Source organism: Rhinatrema bivittatum, chromosome 17 (genome assembly GCF_901001135.1).
Source record: "Rhinatrema bivittatum chromosome 17, aRhiBiv1.1, whole genome shotgun sequence".
Classification (NCBI taxonomy): Eukaryota; Metazoa; Chordata; class Amphibia; order Gymnophiona; family Rhinatrematidae; genus Rhinatrema; species Rhinatrema bivittatum.
Genome location: NC_042631.1, coordinates 31769939 through 31783379, shown reverse-complemented (window position 1 = coordinate 31783379; position 13441 = coordinate 31769939). Strand labels below are relative to the sequence as shown.

Sequence of the window (13441 nt, the reverse complement as noted above, 5' to 3'; positions counted from 1 at the left end):
TTTACCTTATCAACACAGCTGTGTTTTGGCAAGAATGGCCTTCTTAGGAAGATTTAATTAAAAACAAGTGATGGCAAGTAAGGTAATCAGAAAAATCTCACTACTCATATGAAGATAGTACGAGCTTATTGAGAATATTTGTCACTTGTACAAAAGAAACCACAAGAAATTTTCACTTCAGAGCATTAAGTCAAAAATGGTTTGTTCTTCAGGTTTATTACCGGTGGAACAAGGAAATCCATTGTTCATGACGTTAAATATGACACGTACGACTGCAAAGGCACTTCAGATATTTTAGGGTAGAAAACCTTTTCTTAGATCATTGGAAACTAAAGCTACATTTTCTCTTGTAGCGGCATTTCGAGATCAAGCCAAAGCATAGACTTTTTTCCCCCCCCCATTTTGTGTCCATGATGAAAAAAACTTAGTAATGAGCTCCAAACCTCCTGTAAAACAAATGTTGAAATTTGGTACAGGCTGTCCTTTGACAGTCATTTTAAGCACCAAAACAATGTGCCTATAAAAATGCTTTAAAAGTATTAACCTAAAGCCTTCACTCCTAATCAGCTGGAATCAGAAGCTTGGTTTTCCCTTTGTAACTATAATGGCATTTTCCGGTCAGCCCATTAATCTTTCACCTCCATCGTGTTTGTGTTTTTTTGGTTTTTTTTTTTTTGAGCCAGCAGTTTCCCCTTGCTCCTTTCGAATTTCCAGCTTAATCAGAACCAGAACTGTGAATTGTATCCTTTTTTTCATATCCTCCCCTCGGCGTACCTAGTCTGGTTGGAAACCCTGCAGTCATGGGGGGCCCCTGAATCTGGCCACCCTTGAGCAATGACCACGACACACTCTGCCCCCCAGGGGGGCTGTGAGTGCTGCCTCTGCAGCATCCCCCGCTCTGAAGACCCAACCCCGGGACTTAACTGGGGACCACCTGTTTTACAGTACACAGCATTTAACAATGAGTGCTCCATTGTAAAACACCACTGAATAATACAGGCTGAATTGTCTTTTTTTTTTTTTTAATTTGTTCATGTAATTTCCGGACATAATCGTCATGTCGTAGCTTCAGGGTCATTTTCTCTCTCGTACAGGGGGTGACCCTCACAGATTTGAAGGAGGCAGAGAAAACAATCAAAGGTCAGCAAGAAGGCAAGCCAGAAGAATCCAAGGGGCCTGAGCAGGAGGGCAAGGAGAAGGCGGATGAAATCAAGGACAACCAGTCAAAACCCAGGATGGGAAGGGTTGGCGAGGATGGGGTAAGAACCAATCTGATGTTAGCCAGAGCAACAAGAGACCCTGTAGGGAAGCCCCCCCCCCTCCCCCCAGCCCTGGTTGTCTGCAGTATTAAAGCTCCCCAGCTATTTTCATTTGACATAATGAACAAATCCTATTAGATACTGAAACCCTGACACTATGCTCAGAACTGATTGGATCTCTTAACTGTTATCCATGTTATTGGTTAACATACCACTTAGACCTCCTTGAAGTAGATTTATCTTTGCAATGGTTAAGCCTCGCCTTGAAAAACTTCATTTTAAATCCTGCTTCCTTAGATTCACTATTCTTTCCAGCTTCTTTCATAGAAAACCTGAAGGGTTTGGTTTTGTACCCTCCTCAGATGATCATGAGTGGTCTGCCTACTCCTTGTGCTTTTATATCTGTGATAAATTTGCCTGAGACAGTGCCTAAGACCACAGTGTCCGACCCATTAGTAGTCCTCTTCCTCTTCACTCAGTTGTGACCTAGAAAGTATTTTTTAAATGTATATGGGAAATGCTAAAGGAGAAATTTTCCTTCCAGAGGATCATGGTACTCAATCTCGTGTTTTGCCCTAATGAGCCCCCCAAACCTTTCTGTGGAGAGCTCTTCAGCCAGAGTCCATGCTGTCCTATGTCCCTGAACTGGCGAGTCTGAGAAGGGGCACCTTTCTCCCTAGCTGATGATCATATTGTTGAAAACCTCTGACCATTTCCCTACACTTCTAGAGAGTGGTTTAAAATGAATAGCTGCAACTGCAGACAAGGTCTTTAGGGTAGATGGGGAGGATTTGAGCTTGAATGCCATGTAGAACAGTGACTGCCCAATGGTCAAGTTCCCATTTTGACATATTGCTCCAGTAAGTCAATACCATATAAGTGGGCATGGTTTGATCAAGTTCAGACAGCACTGTAGATGGAGACTTGCACGTTTGTTTGTTCTTATGTGAGAGTGAGTGTGCATGCTTGGGGGCGGCAGTGTCCCGCCTCCTTCATTCTATAATCAATGTCCCGGGATAAGTGCTCCTGTCCTATTCTGATATCAGCAGGCAGAGGTGAGCTGGAGGTCTCGGATTGCCAGTCTTCAGAAGTCTGATCTGCTAGGCTTGACCTCACCCTCAGATCCGCCACGTGCTACAGCGTTGGGAGGAAGTACTAGTCTTAATCGACAGGGGGCTTCACAGCCACTAGATAACAAAGGTAATTTCCATCCGTGCACCATTCTCCACTGCTGTCATTCTAGTAATAGAAATAAACCCATTCCGTCCTCAGTCCTGACCAGCCTATCTACCTGCTAGTGCGAGTGCGGTTCTAGCCACAAGGGGGCGCTGTGTGCCATCACGTGGAGATAGACCAGCGGGGCCCAGGGTCTGGGGACCCGATGCAAGCTCCAGACCTGATGGCGATAAAGAGGCGAAAGCAGATGCTGTGTGGAAGGATCAGAAGGCTGCCTTCCGTGCTTCCCAGAATGGAGAGGAAGTAGTTGAGGGAGCCTAACAGGCAGGACCCAAGTTGAAGGGGGGGGGGGGGATCAGGCTGGCGAGAGGGGTAAACACATCGTCCAGTAAATTTCACCAGGTGTCAGCTACTTCTAAATATATCTTGCAAACTAGCTGTGAGAAGGGTAACTCCCCAGGTTCACCCACCTCCCAACAACAAATAAATAACAAAGGCAGCCCAATTCCATCCATGTTGTTACTGTTTGGAATGGGGTTATAGACATTTGTAGCTGTGTTCCTCTCCCCCAGTCTAAAATGCTGATCCCGTGATGTACATTTCTCCGTGTTTCCCTTTACTTAGAGCTGAACATTTATTTAAAGATGTGTCCACTGCTGTGTGCTTGATGGGCTCATTCCATTGTAGATATGTTGTACTTTAGCTGCACTTACATAGATTGGTTAACACTGTAAATCCTTTATTGCCACATTTAGTTAATCTAAGATATAGAGTAGCTTTCATACAACACCATCAGGGAGCTACAGACTCGCCTCTTTGTGCTGTTTCATGCATCACCGGCCCTCCTTGGTGAGACACCCGTGATATATAAATTGGTGAAAGGCACTGAGTTTTGCCATTTCTTGGTGCTGGTGTTTGAATGCAGTACCCTTTTTTTTAAACATAGCGTAAAGAGTTTATGGTTTCAGTTGGTAGACGTGAGCGAGGCTGATTGAAGCTATACTGACAGTCGTTATTCTAGACCCACAACTTTGCGGGCGGGGGGGGGGGGGGTGTTTCTGTATATGTTGTACTGATCTTTTCCTTGCTCGTCCGTTAATGTCAGAGGTTCTGTAGACGGAAGATCGGCAACGTCAGCATTTATGAACGTGTTTCTCCTCTGGTTTCATCCGCAGAACTAGAGAAATCCAAAGAAGAGGAGAAGGACTCCGATGATAAGGGCAGTCGCAGTAAACTGGGAATACGAGACCGCAGGCGGCCTCGCGGCAAACGGAGATCCACTGGGGTACCCTTAATGACCAAAGATGTAAGGAAAGGCTGCCGCTTCCCGGCTCTTGTGAGAAAGGAGGGTATGAGGTTGTCAGGAAACAAGCTGGTGTGTAACAGACCCTCCCTATACATGAGGGACTGTACATATATACCATATTTTGAGTGTGGAAGGCTGTGTTTTATGAGTGTGTGGCTGGAGCAGGCATATTGTCTTTCTGGAGCTGTACGGGTGCCGCTGTATCACTGTATGTTCATGCTCTGATACCTTTGGATGATTATTATTATTTTTTTAGATTTATATTCCTCCTTTAAGCCTCTTCAAAGCAGATTACATTCAGGTACTGTAGGTATTTCCCTGTCCTCAAAGGGCTCGCAATGGAGGGCGAAGTGACTTACCCAAGGTCATAAGGAGTGGCAGTGGGATTTGAACCCTGGCTTCCCTGCTTTTGTAGCCCACTGCTGTAACCACTAGGCTGCTAGTCCACTCGCAAGAGCTCAATGCCCATCAAAAGATTTCCTACAATCAGGCCTGTAAGGTAGCAAAGTTTACTGGCTTGCAGGAAAAGCAAAGATTTTACTTGTAACAGGTGTTTTCTGTAGACAGCAGGAGAAATCGGCCACACAAATGGGTGATGTCATCTGATAGCACTGAGGCAGAAAAGCTGAGAAGGATTTTCTGAGCATTCGCTGGTCTTTCCGTGCACCTGCGAATCTCTTCAGTCTTTATAGCAAGCTAACCTTTAATTCTAAAGGGAGAGGGTGGGATTGGGTGGCTGATTTGACCTGTCTATGGAGAACCCCTGTTACAGGTAAGCAGTTTAACTGTCCTGCTTGTCTACGGAGAAAGCAATTGGCCACACAAGTGAGAACTCTCTAGCTGAGGGTTACATGTAAGTATTATGATTTTAAATCAGCAGTGGAATATGCAACCTGTATTTTAATAGAGGATGGAGAGAGCATTGACAGAATTAGTTAAATAAGCTTTGAGAACTGCTTGGCTGAAACTGCTTTCTTGAGGTGAAGCATTTGCTAGGCAATAATGCGTAGTGAAGGTATGGATAGAAGACCAGGTGGTAGCTTTTCAGATTTCTTCTATGGAAACAGAACAGAGATGGGCAAAAGCTGTTGCTGTAGCCCTGATGTGCTTTTCCTCTGCACTCAGGCAAGCAAATCCACACCAGTGGGTTATGCACCTCTACCAGCAGATGGAGACAGAGCAAATGCTGATGTCACGGACATATAGCTCCGCCCCGACATCAGATGGTGGACATGCATTTCCCATCTGGGGCTTGCTTGTGGTAAAAATTAATGAAAGGAAAGGAGAAGATAGAAGACATTTTGAACACCTCTTGACGACCTGAGGTGACACTAGTGGGTGTCTCCCGCAGTTGAGCGTTCTCAGTCTGGGAGCTTGCCCCAGGAATGGACTTAAAAAGATAAGCAATTGGAGCCAGAGGAAGGCTCGGCAGAGATGGCTTGTGCCCTCGATATAATGTGCTTTTATCTTACGCTGAAGTTGATTTTCTGATTAATTATAATAGTAAGAAATGCAATCAGAAATCCATTGTCTTGTAACTAAAAGCCCTTGATAGACTGGATTGAAGGAGATAAATAATTATAAAGATTTTCTGTAAAACTTTGTTCTCTGCAAATAGAGTAATAAAGCTCTTCCTTGGTCCAAAGTATGAAGAACCTGTTCTCCTTTACTGTGTGTAGACTTGGGGAAAAAATGTTGGTTGTACAATGCACTGATTCAAATGAAAGTGAGAGATCACTTTTGATAGAAATTTAGGATGAGTTTTCAGAACTATTGTTGAACATTTGGGTTCACAGAGAGTACAAGACTGGTGCTTATAACTTGCTCACTCTGTGGGCAGAAGTTACAAAACTTTCCAAGAAAGAAAATTTAGTTCTGGGGCTAGAGGCTCAAAGGGTTATTTCATGAGCTGAGTGAGAATTCCATTTAAACCCCAAGGAGTAGGAGGATCTTTGACTGTAAGATGAAGATTATTTAGGCCTTTCATGAATCTAGCAACTGTAGGTTTTGGTTTCCAGGAAGATAGACAGATATTGGGTACATCTTTTGAGAAATTGGCCATTTCCTTATCTTGCAAGTCTCTTGATGTAGATTGAAAGAGCCTTTTCTTCCTTGTTGATGTACTACTTTGCTGCTTGGTTGTTTGAATTAACACCACGACCTCTCTTAACCAGGGATTGAACACTTTTAAGGCATTGATAAGAACATAAGAAATTGCCATACTGGGTCAGAACAAGGGTCCATCAAGCCCAGCATCCTGTTTCCAACAGAGGCCAAACCAGACTACACATACCTGGCAATTACCCAAAAACTAAGAAGATCCCATGCTACTGATGCCAGTAATAGCAGAGACCATTCCCTAAGTCAGCTTGATTAATAGAAGTTAATGGACTTCTCCAAGAACATTCCAAACCTTTTTTAAACACAGCTACACTAACTGCACTAACCACATCCTCTGGCAACAAATTCCAAAGCTTAATTGTGCATTGAGTGAAAAAGAACTTTCTCCGATTGGTCTTAAATGTGCTACTTGCTAACTTCACGGAGTGCCCCCTAGTCTTCCTATTATCCGAAAGCATACATAACCGAGTCACATCTACCTGTTCTAGACCTCTCATGATTTTAAACACCTCTATCATATCCCCCCCTCAGCCGTCTCTTCTCCAAGCTGAACAGCCCTAACCTCTTCAGCCTTTCCTCATAGGGGAGCTGTTCCATCCCCTTTATCATTTTGGTAGCCCTTCTCTGTACCTTCTCCATCGCAATTATATCTTTTTTTGAGATGCAGCGACCAGAATTTTACACAGTATTCAAGGTGCAGTCTCACCATGGAGCGATACAGAGGTATTATTTCCATTTTATTTAACCATTCCCTTCCTAATAATGATTCCCTCAACACTGATTTATGTGGAGCAATCTTTCCTGTGGAGACAGAGTTCCCTGAGAATGAAGGCTGTTTAGATGGACACCCCATGCTTTATTTGTGGCATCTGTGGTTATCATAAGTTGAAACCGAGGTTATTTAAAAAAAAAAAAAAATTGTCCTCTCAAGAAGCTTGAAGGAGTCATCCACCAGATTAGAGATTGGATGAGGGAGCCATTTATACCACTGGAGCTGTAAGTGCCATTGAGCTTGGGTCATGTGGACATGTGCAGACGGAGCAACATGGATTGTTACTGCGTTTTGGACTAGCTTTTGATGAAGAAGCAGGCCAAAACTTTCCTTTGTTTAGAAATTGTTAGGATTTTTTTTGGTGAGGGAGAAAAGCCCTTCCCTGTGTGGTCTCCAGGCAGCCGCCTTTGAAATCTATCAGATGTGTCAGTTTTATATTTGAGTATGGGAAATTGATGATGAATCCTATGAATGGAAAGATGTTCATTGTACAGAAAGTGGAGGCATGCCGTTCCTGAAGGGTGATGTTGGATATGAACCAATTGTCCAAGGAGAGAAAACCAGACACATTTATTGTTCCTAAAATTCAGGAAAGCCTTTTGTTCACTTTTATTCCAAAGCATTCCCAGCCTAAGATATTAGATTTATTAGTCTCTTAGTTGTATTGTTTTTCACAATATGATTTTTTAAGGAGTTTGATTTTAGCTCTAATTTATTTTATTTTATCATGCTTAGATTACCTTTGCAGTAATTTGTAGTCATGACGTTTTTAACTGTACATTGCTCTGACTTGCTTATTGTAACAAGATGCGATTAATCAAAGTATTCAATAAATATAAATCAGCAAATACAGCGAGGCATTTTGTGAACACGCTGGGTGCTGCCGAGAGGCCAAAAGTGAGAGCACAATACTGGCAATGTTATGGTGAAACATAGAAATTTCCTGTACGAATTGAAATAAGTTTGTAAGTATTTTTTAAGTCCAGAGTGGTCACTCTGTCATTGAGTTCTAAATTAGAGAGGATGGTTGCTAGAGTTCATCGTGAACGTTTTTCCATTTTTTTTAAGTGCTTGCTGAGTTTTCTGATGCCCGAAATGGGACTGAGGCCATCTGTTTTCTTTGGAATCAGGACATATTTGGAGTAGAATCCTGTTTGTGTTTGTGTATTGATACTGGCTCCACTGCATTTGCTGCAAGGAGCAGTTCTTGTTGAAGAAGATGGAGCTATTTTGCATTCATGGAGTGATTCGTTGCAGGCAGGTTTTGAAATTTCAGCGATACCCCTGATGTATGTTCTTTAATATCCAATGGTCGGTTGTTATCAAAGGCCGTAATGAGCTGAAATGTTGAAGCCTTCTCCCAACTGGAAGGCTGTTCAGATCTAATCTGAAAAACTTTGTTGACACTGTAGTCAAAAGCTAGAATGAGACTTGTTTTGCCGCTGTTACAGACATGGTCACTGAAAAGAGTAGATTAGAAAGAGTGTCTTATGTAATGTTGAGGTTGACCTTTTCTATTCGAAGATGCTCAATGTAGCTGCTAATAGAGCAAGGAGTGTGGGGCAGTGACCTTTAATAAAGTAAAAGGAACGGTAGATCTTGTCTCTGAAGAGATCTCCTGTGCATGGAGCATCAGCCAGTTTTCCATGAATGTCCTCAAGAAGACCTGATGCTTGCAGCTTGCTAGCCTCCTGGCTCCAGTGGCTACTGTAGAAATAAACATTGTAAGCTGATCAAATTAGATGCTTTCCACACTCCACTGCCTCTAATAATACTGGAATAAATTATCCACATTCTGTGTTGGAAGCTGCTGGGTCATGTCTTGCAGCTTTTGTAAAGAATTAATCATATATTGAACCATATACAGCTGATGGGCAGCTATTCTGGAAAATCCTTTTTCCATGTTATCCAGTAATTTAACATCCTTAGCAGGAGGAGTACTAGAATGAATTTTTGCTTTCTTGAAAGCCGATTCTTCCACCACTGACTCATATGTTTCAATGACCAAGACAAGGTTGCACCTTGTATTTAAGATCAAGCTTCCTTGCTATATACAGGTAGGGTAGATATTGGTGTTTACCCCATTGTTGTTTGGCGTTCTTGTAGAACTGTATGTACTGGAGCTGCCACTACTTGGAGCGTTGATATATTTTAGGATACCAAATATATAGATTCTGACTCCTCCTGTAAGGTAGATAGAATTGCCATGGCCATTGTTTGAAGAAGTGGAGTGAAAGAGTAGCTGAAAACTAGAGAAGCCAGTGTTCAAATCCCACTGCTGCTTCTTGTGACCTTGAGCAAGTCACTTTACCCACCCTCAGGTGCAAATTTAGATTGTGAGTCCTTTGTGGACAAGGGAAAATACCTACTGTACCTGAATGTAACTCACCTTGAACTACAATGAAAAGGCATGAATTACATACAAATAAAAGTTGGATATGACATTTCCTCCAAGAGGTGCACATTCAATTATTTATTTCAAGAATTTGAGCTTCCTTAAACCACAGCTCTAGGCAGCTAACAAGATAAAACATTCATAATCATAAAACACAATAAACAGTAACAGACATGAACAAAGTGCCAGCTTCTCTCACACGATGAATGATTCTTCATAAATCAATGGTCTATTCCAGCTATAAGTTACTCAGAACCTTGCTGAAACAAATATGTTTATAGCATCTTCCTGAAGAATTTTGAACGCCTATCCATATCAGAGTTCCACAGCACAAAGCCATCCACTGAAAAGGCTCGTTCTCGAGTCTCACTCGAGCGTGCATGGTAGACTGAAGGGACATCCGACAGCATCTTCTGCATGTGGGATTATAAGCAGGTAGCATCATATTCATCCAGGGAAAGGAATTGTCACTGAGCAGCTTATGAACCAACAGGCAACCAATGCAAATCCTTAGGGTCAGGAGTAATATGTGACCTCATAATCTGATCCGAGATCAGTCATGCAGCAAAGTTCTGAGGAATCTGTAAAGCACACAGAGGATGCCGGTAGGCCAATCAAAAGAGTTGCAGTAATCAAGGGATGATAAAACCATAGTCTGTAGAACTGAATGAAATTCGGAACAGCCCCAATAGTGGTTTCAAAGGTCTGGGAAGTTGAGGAGAGGGTCTGATGGAAGCTCTGTAAATTATTCATCAGAGCGGCAGGAGAGAGTATCATATCGCTGTGATCCCTCTTGAGAGTGACAGTATCAGAGGAGACTCTTCTGATGATGTCCTATCCTTGGACAAAAGTGAACCTTGAGACCTCCAAAAACACAAACCCAGCTCAGTGGAAGGATATAGTCTAGGAAATACTGTTCACTAGCCAGAGACCCATTGTAGTAAGGTGAGCTCAGCATGGCGCACAGTTTTACCTGCAGACGGGCGCACATTTCTTGTTTGTAATCTATACTCCCGATACACCAAGGAGCTTTGCATACAAAAACTGTTGTCTGTGCCTACCGTACGATGTACGCACCTTATCCATGTTTTTCTGTGTGCTTAACCTTTTTAAACTCCTGATGTTTTAGCATACCATGAGCTTACTGCATCAGGAATTAAAAAGGAAATTTAGCTTTAGCGTGAAAGAACAGCAGCAGCATGCCACAGAGTCCCCATTGTGGTTTGAGCTCTTCTAGGTTTAAAGTTTCCATCCTCGCTTTTCTTTGGCAGAGCGATGACGACGGGTCTGAAGAAGAGGAGCATTCTGGTGGAGGTGAAGGAGAGGAGCAGCAGCAGCATCAGGTGAGCGACAGCAGTGTGAACTTTCTCACGCCCGTGCCCTGTTACCGCCCGACAGGGCGCATAGTGACTCCATTCTCTGTGGTGGAAAGCTCCAGGAATGCGAGCTTCCTGTCGCCAGTGCCCCGAGTACTCGCCAGGATTAGAGTATCGAAGACCTCCCCCCAGTGCCGGTCAGCTCACTCTCGGCAGTACCTTCCCACTGCTGTTTGAGCTCTCTGTTTGCTGTATCCTAAAGTGATCGGTGCATTCTGGCCTGTGAACCCCACTATGACGTGATCTCTTTCTCTGGACTGAGCAGTGCAGCTCGGAGGGAACTTGGGGTAGCGAGTTGGGTTGTTTTTTTTTTTTTTTTTTTTAGTTTCTTTTGCTTTGGCTCTTGTCTCTTTGAGGTTCTCTTTCACATACAGCATGTTCTGATGTAACTCTCTTAATTCCATTTCTTTTTATCCTTTTGCTTCCCCTGCTGAGTAATCCTGGCCTCTGTGGTAAGTCGAGAAACAAACACTGTGGGTGGGAGGTACTGAAATGGAGAGCAAAGGAAGCTAAATAAATATGGGAGCTAGACTCCCACGGACAGACGCATGAAGGTCAACTCTGGGTCTCTAACCCCTTCCTGAAGAGTGTGCAGTATTTTATCTCGTACAGAGGATGAGGCTAAGAGGGAATAGGAATTTGCTATATTTACCAAATGTGCTCTCTCTTGGGCTGTTGTTTGAGGGCGTGATTGTGGACGTGTGTGTGGCTGTTCCTGGCCACAGAAGCAGGGAGACGGCCCACAGGCTAGTGACATGTGAATGTGACAGCACAGCCAAGCTGCAGTGTGGCAGAAAAGCAGGGGGAAATGGGATGCCAATACCTGTGGCATGTATTAAAGAGGAGAGGAAGTCTAGCAATTAGCAAAAAGCAGCCGACCGACGATTTGGTCCTCTCTGCTGTTTAATGCTCTTCTCCCTCTTTTCTTCCAGGTGGATGGACTGAGCTCTCGGTAAGATCTTTCTCCCTGGTAATAATACCTAGACAGATGTATGCAGGCTGAAGTATTTGAAGAGAAGGGTAGTGATCCTTCTAGATAGTCCTAAGGAATCATTGGCCCTACAAACTTTTTTTTTTGTTTTTTGTTTAGCCATTCCAGTTGTGTGAGATGATTCAGTCAATCATTGTAATCTAATCTTCACTGAGATGGATGTTTTATGATAAGTGGGCATACCTGGCATGCCCCTCCCCCTTTAAAATGTGTAGCATGAACTCCGTATAGAATGAGAAATTGTTGTGCCCTGGAGGTTCTTTTGAAGGATTTAGTTTATGGTCTAGTTGTGCGAGACTGGTGCAGGTCGATGGCTGTTGCAGATGCTTGAGATGCAGGTTACTGTAAAGGCTCCCTGTTACTAGGGTAGGTGATGTGGCCCCTTGGTTGGTCACCTGAATATTCTTGGTTCCTTGTGTTGCCAACCCCCCTCCCCCCTGCACCCCTCTCTGATGCTGAGAATTGCATGGGCTTGGAAACCGAGCTATGCCTTCTTACTCCCCTAGAGATGGTGCTTCCAGAAAAGGGATGGGGGAACATTGGTGAGCTTGGGCACAAATAAATTTAAAGAAAAACCCGGACAACTTAATTTTTCAAGTGGCGCGCGTCTGACACTTTCCGTTAAACACAAAATGTTTTGGTCTTCCCCAGAATTTCTGTGGAGACCTCTGCCACGGCCTGAGAAAAAGGCAACAAACCAAGCATAGAATGGCTTCTCGGGCGGCAGTCCGAGGATGGACGTGCGTCCAGGGGTGCGGGATTGGCTTAGATAGCAGAATATTGCGAGTGAGAATGTGAAACTGGAAATGTTTTTCTCTTCTTAGAGGAAGTGCTATATCCAATGACCTTGTTCTGACTAGAGGAGGAGAAACGCTGCACCCACGAGCCACCAGTACTACTTTCTCAGCCCTAGACGATAAAGATGGAGAGAAAAGGGACTTTAAAAAGGTGGGTGAGTGATCAAGAAGCCAGGTTGAGCTTGCATTGGCCAAGGGGATGAAAGGGACGTCCGATTTCCGTGCAGCTAATTGTCCAGCACTTCCCTGGCTGAGCGAGCAGGTTGAAGCTGCCTTCTCTTTTAGAGGGTCGTCTGCTGCTGCTGCTGGGAGCTTCCACTTTGTCACAGCAGCAGCCGAAGGAGCAGTGAGGTCCCAAAACCCTTCCTGTTTTCAGAAATCGGGGCTTTGTTACATTGCTGCCAGCAGGGCTGAAACAGGACTGGTGGCCTCGGCTTTGGAGAGAAGTTGGCTGACGGTCCACAGCCCATCATTCAACTGGTGCTTTTATCTGACTGGGCAAGAATTCACGTTGAATTGTTAAGCATGAAGTGCCAGAAAGTGGAATATCAATCAAATAAATAAAAATATGGAGCTCATCTTTCGATGAGGCCAGAGAGGCTTCTGCGGGGCGCTAAGAGACTGAATACTAAAGCATTGCTAACTTAACTTCCCTCACCTCCCTTATTTGTAGTGAACAGACTGACTTCTCTGAGATCTGTGTGTGGCAGGATAAGAGGCTGAGTTTACGCATTTGCAGATGCATGATTATGCATAGGCTAAGGGTTTGATCAGATGGATTGGTTTTTCCCAGATTATCATCTTTATGGTTGGGTTAATTTCTAGTATGTCATATTGCTTTTTTTTTGTGTTTTTTAAATTTAAGGTTTATGTTGGACCAGTCACAATATTACATCAGTAGCAAGTCTTTACAACCATCCTGTTTATAACCAGATCCCTTTTTCCTCCAAATCAGCCCACTTCCCCCAACCCTTCACCCCCCCTCATCAGATTTCACATTGCTTTTATGGTAGTTTCCTGTACGTAGCTTCCTGATCTCAGTTGGCTGTCCTTGTTGCATGTGGTTGGTTGGATTTATCACCTGGGGTATCCTGTTAACGCTTCACTGACTTCCTTGGAGATGCTATTTCCCTTGGTGGGTAGGGTGATTGGGTACATTTCTTGCACATGGTATCTTATTTGTAGTTTGATAGCAGGTTTGCTGGAGGGTTTGTTTTTTTTTAGGAGATAGGATAGTTACCTGAGTTG

At 43.7% G+C, this 13441-nt stretch overlaps 1 protein-coding gene across 4 annotated transcripts in view; it reads left to right on the top strand.

The window, feature by feature from the left end:
• Positions 1–13441, top strand: part of LOC115079057 (protein phosphatase 1 regulatory subunit 12A-like) — a 120863-nt gene that overhangs the window by 95859 nt on the left and 11563 nt on the right. For 3 of the 4 annotated variants that reach the window (XM_029582063.1, XM_029582060.1, XM_029582064.1), the window contains 6 exons: positions 1095–1259; positions 2306–2459; positions 3611–3741; positions 10301–10372; positions 11338–11357; positions 12221–12344. In XM_029582063.1, the coding sequence (XP_029437923.1) occupies positions 1095–1259; positions 2306–2459; positions 3611–3741; positions 10301–10372; positions 11338–11357; positions 12221–12344 (666 nt within the window). The remainder of the gene's footprint in view (positions 1–1094; positions 1260–2305; positions 2460–3610; positions 3742–10300; positions 10373–11337; positions 11358–12220; positions 12345–13441) is intronic. The other variant, XM_029582061.1, reaches the window with a different exon arrangement.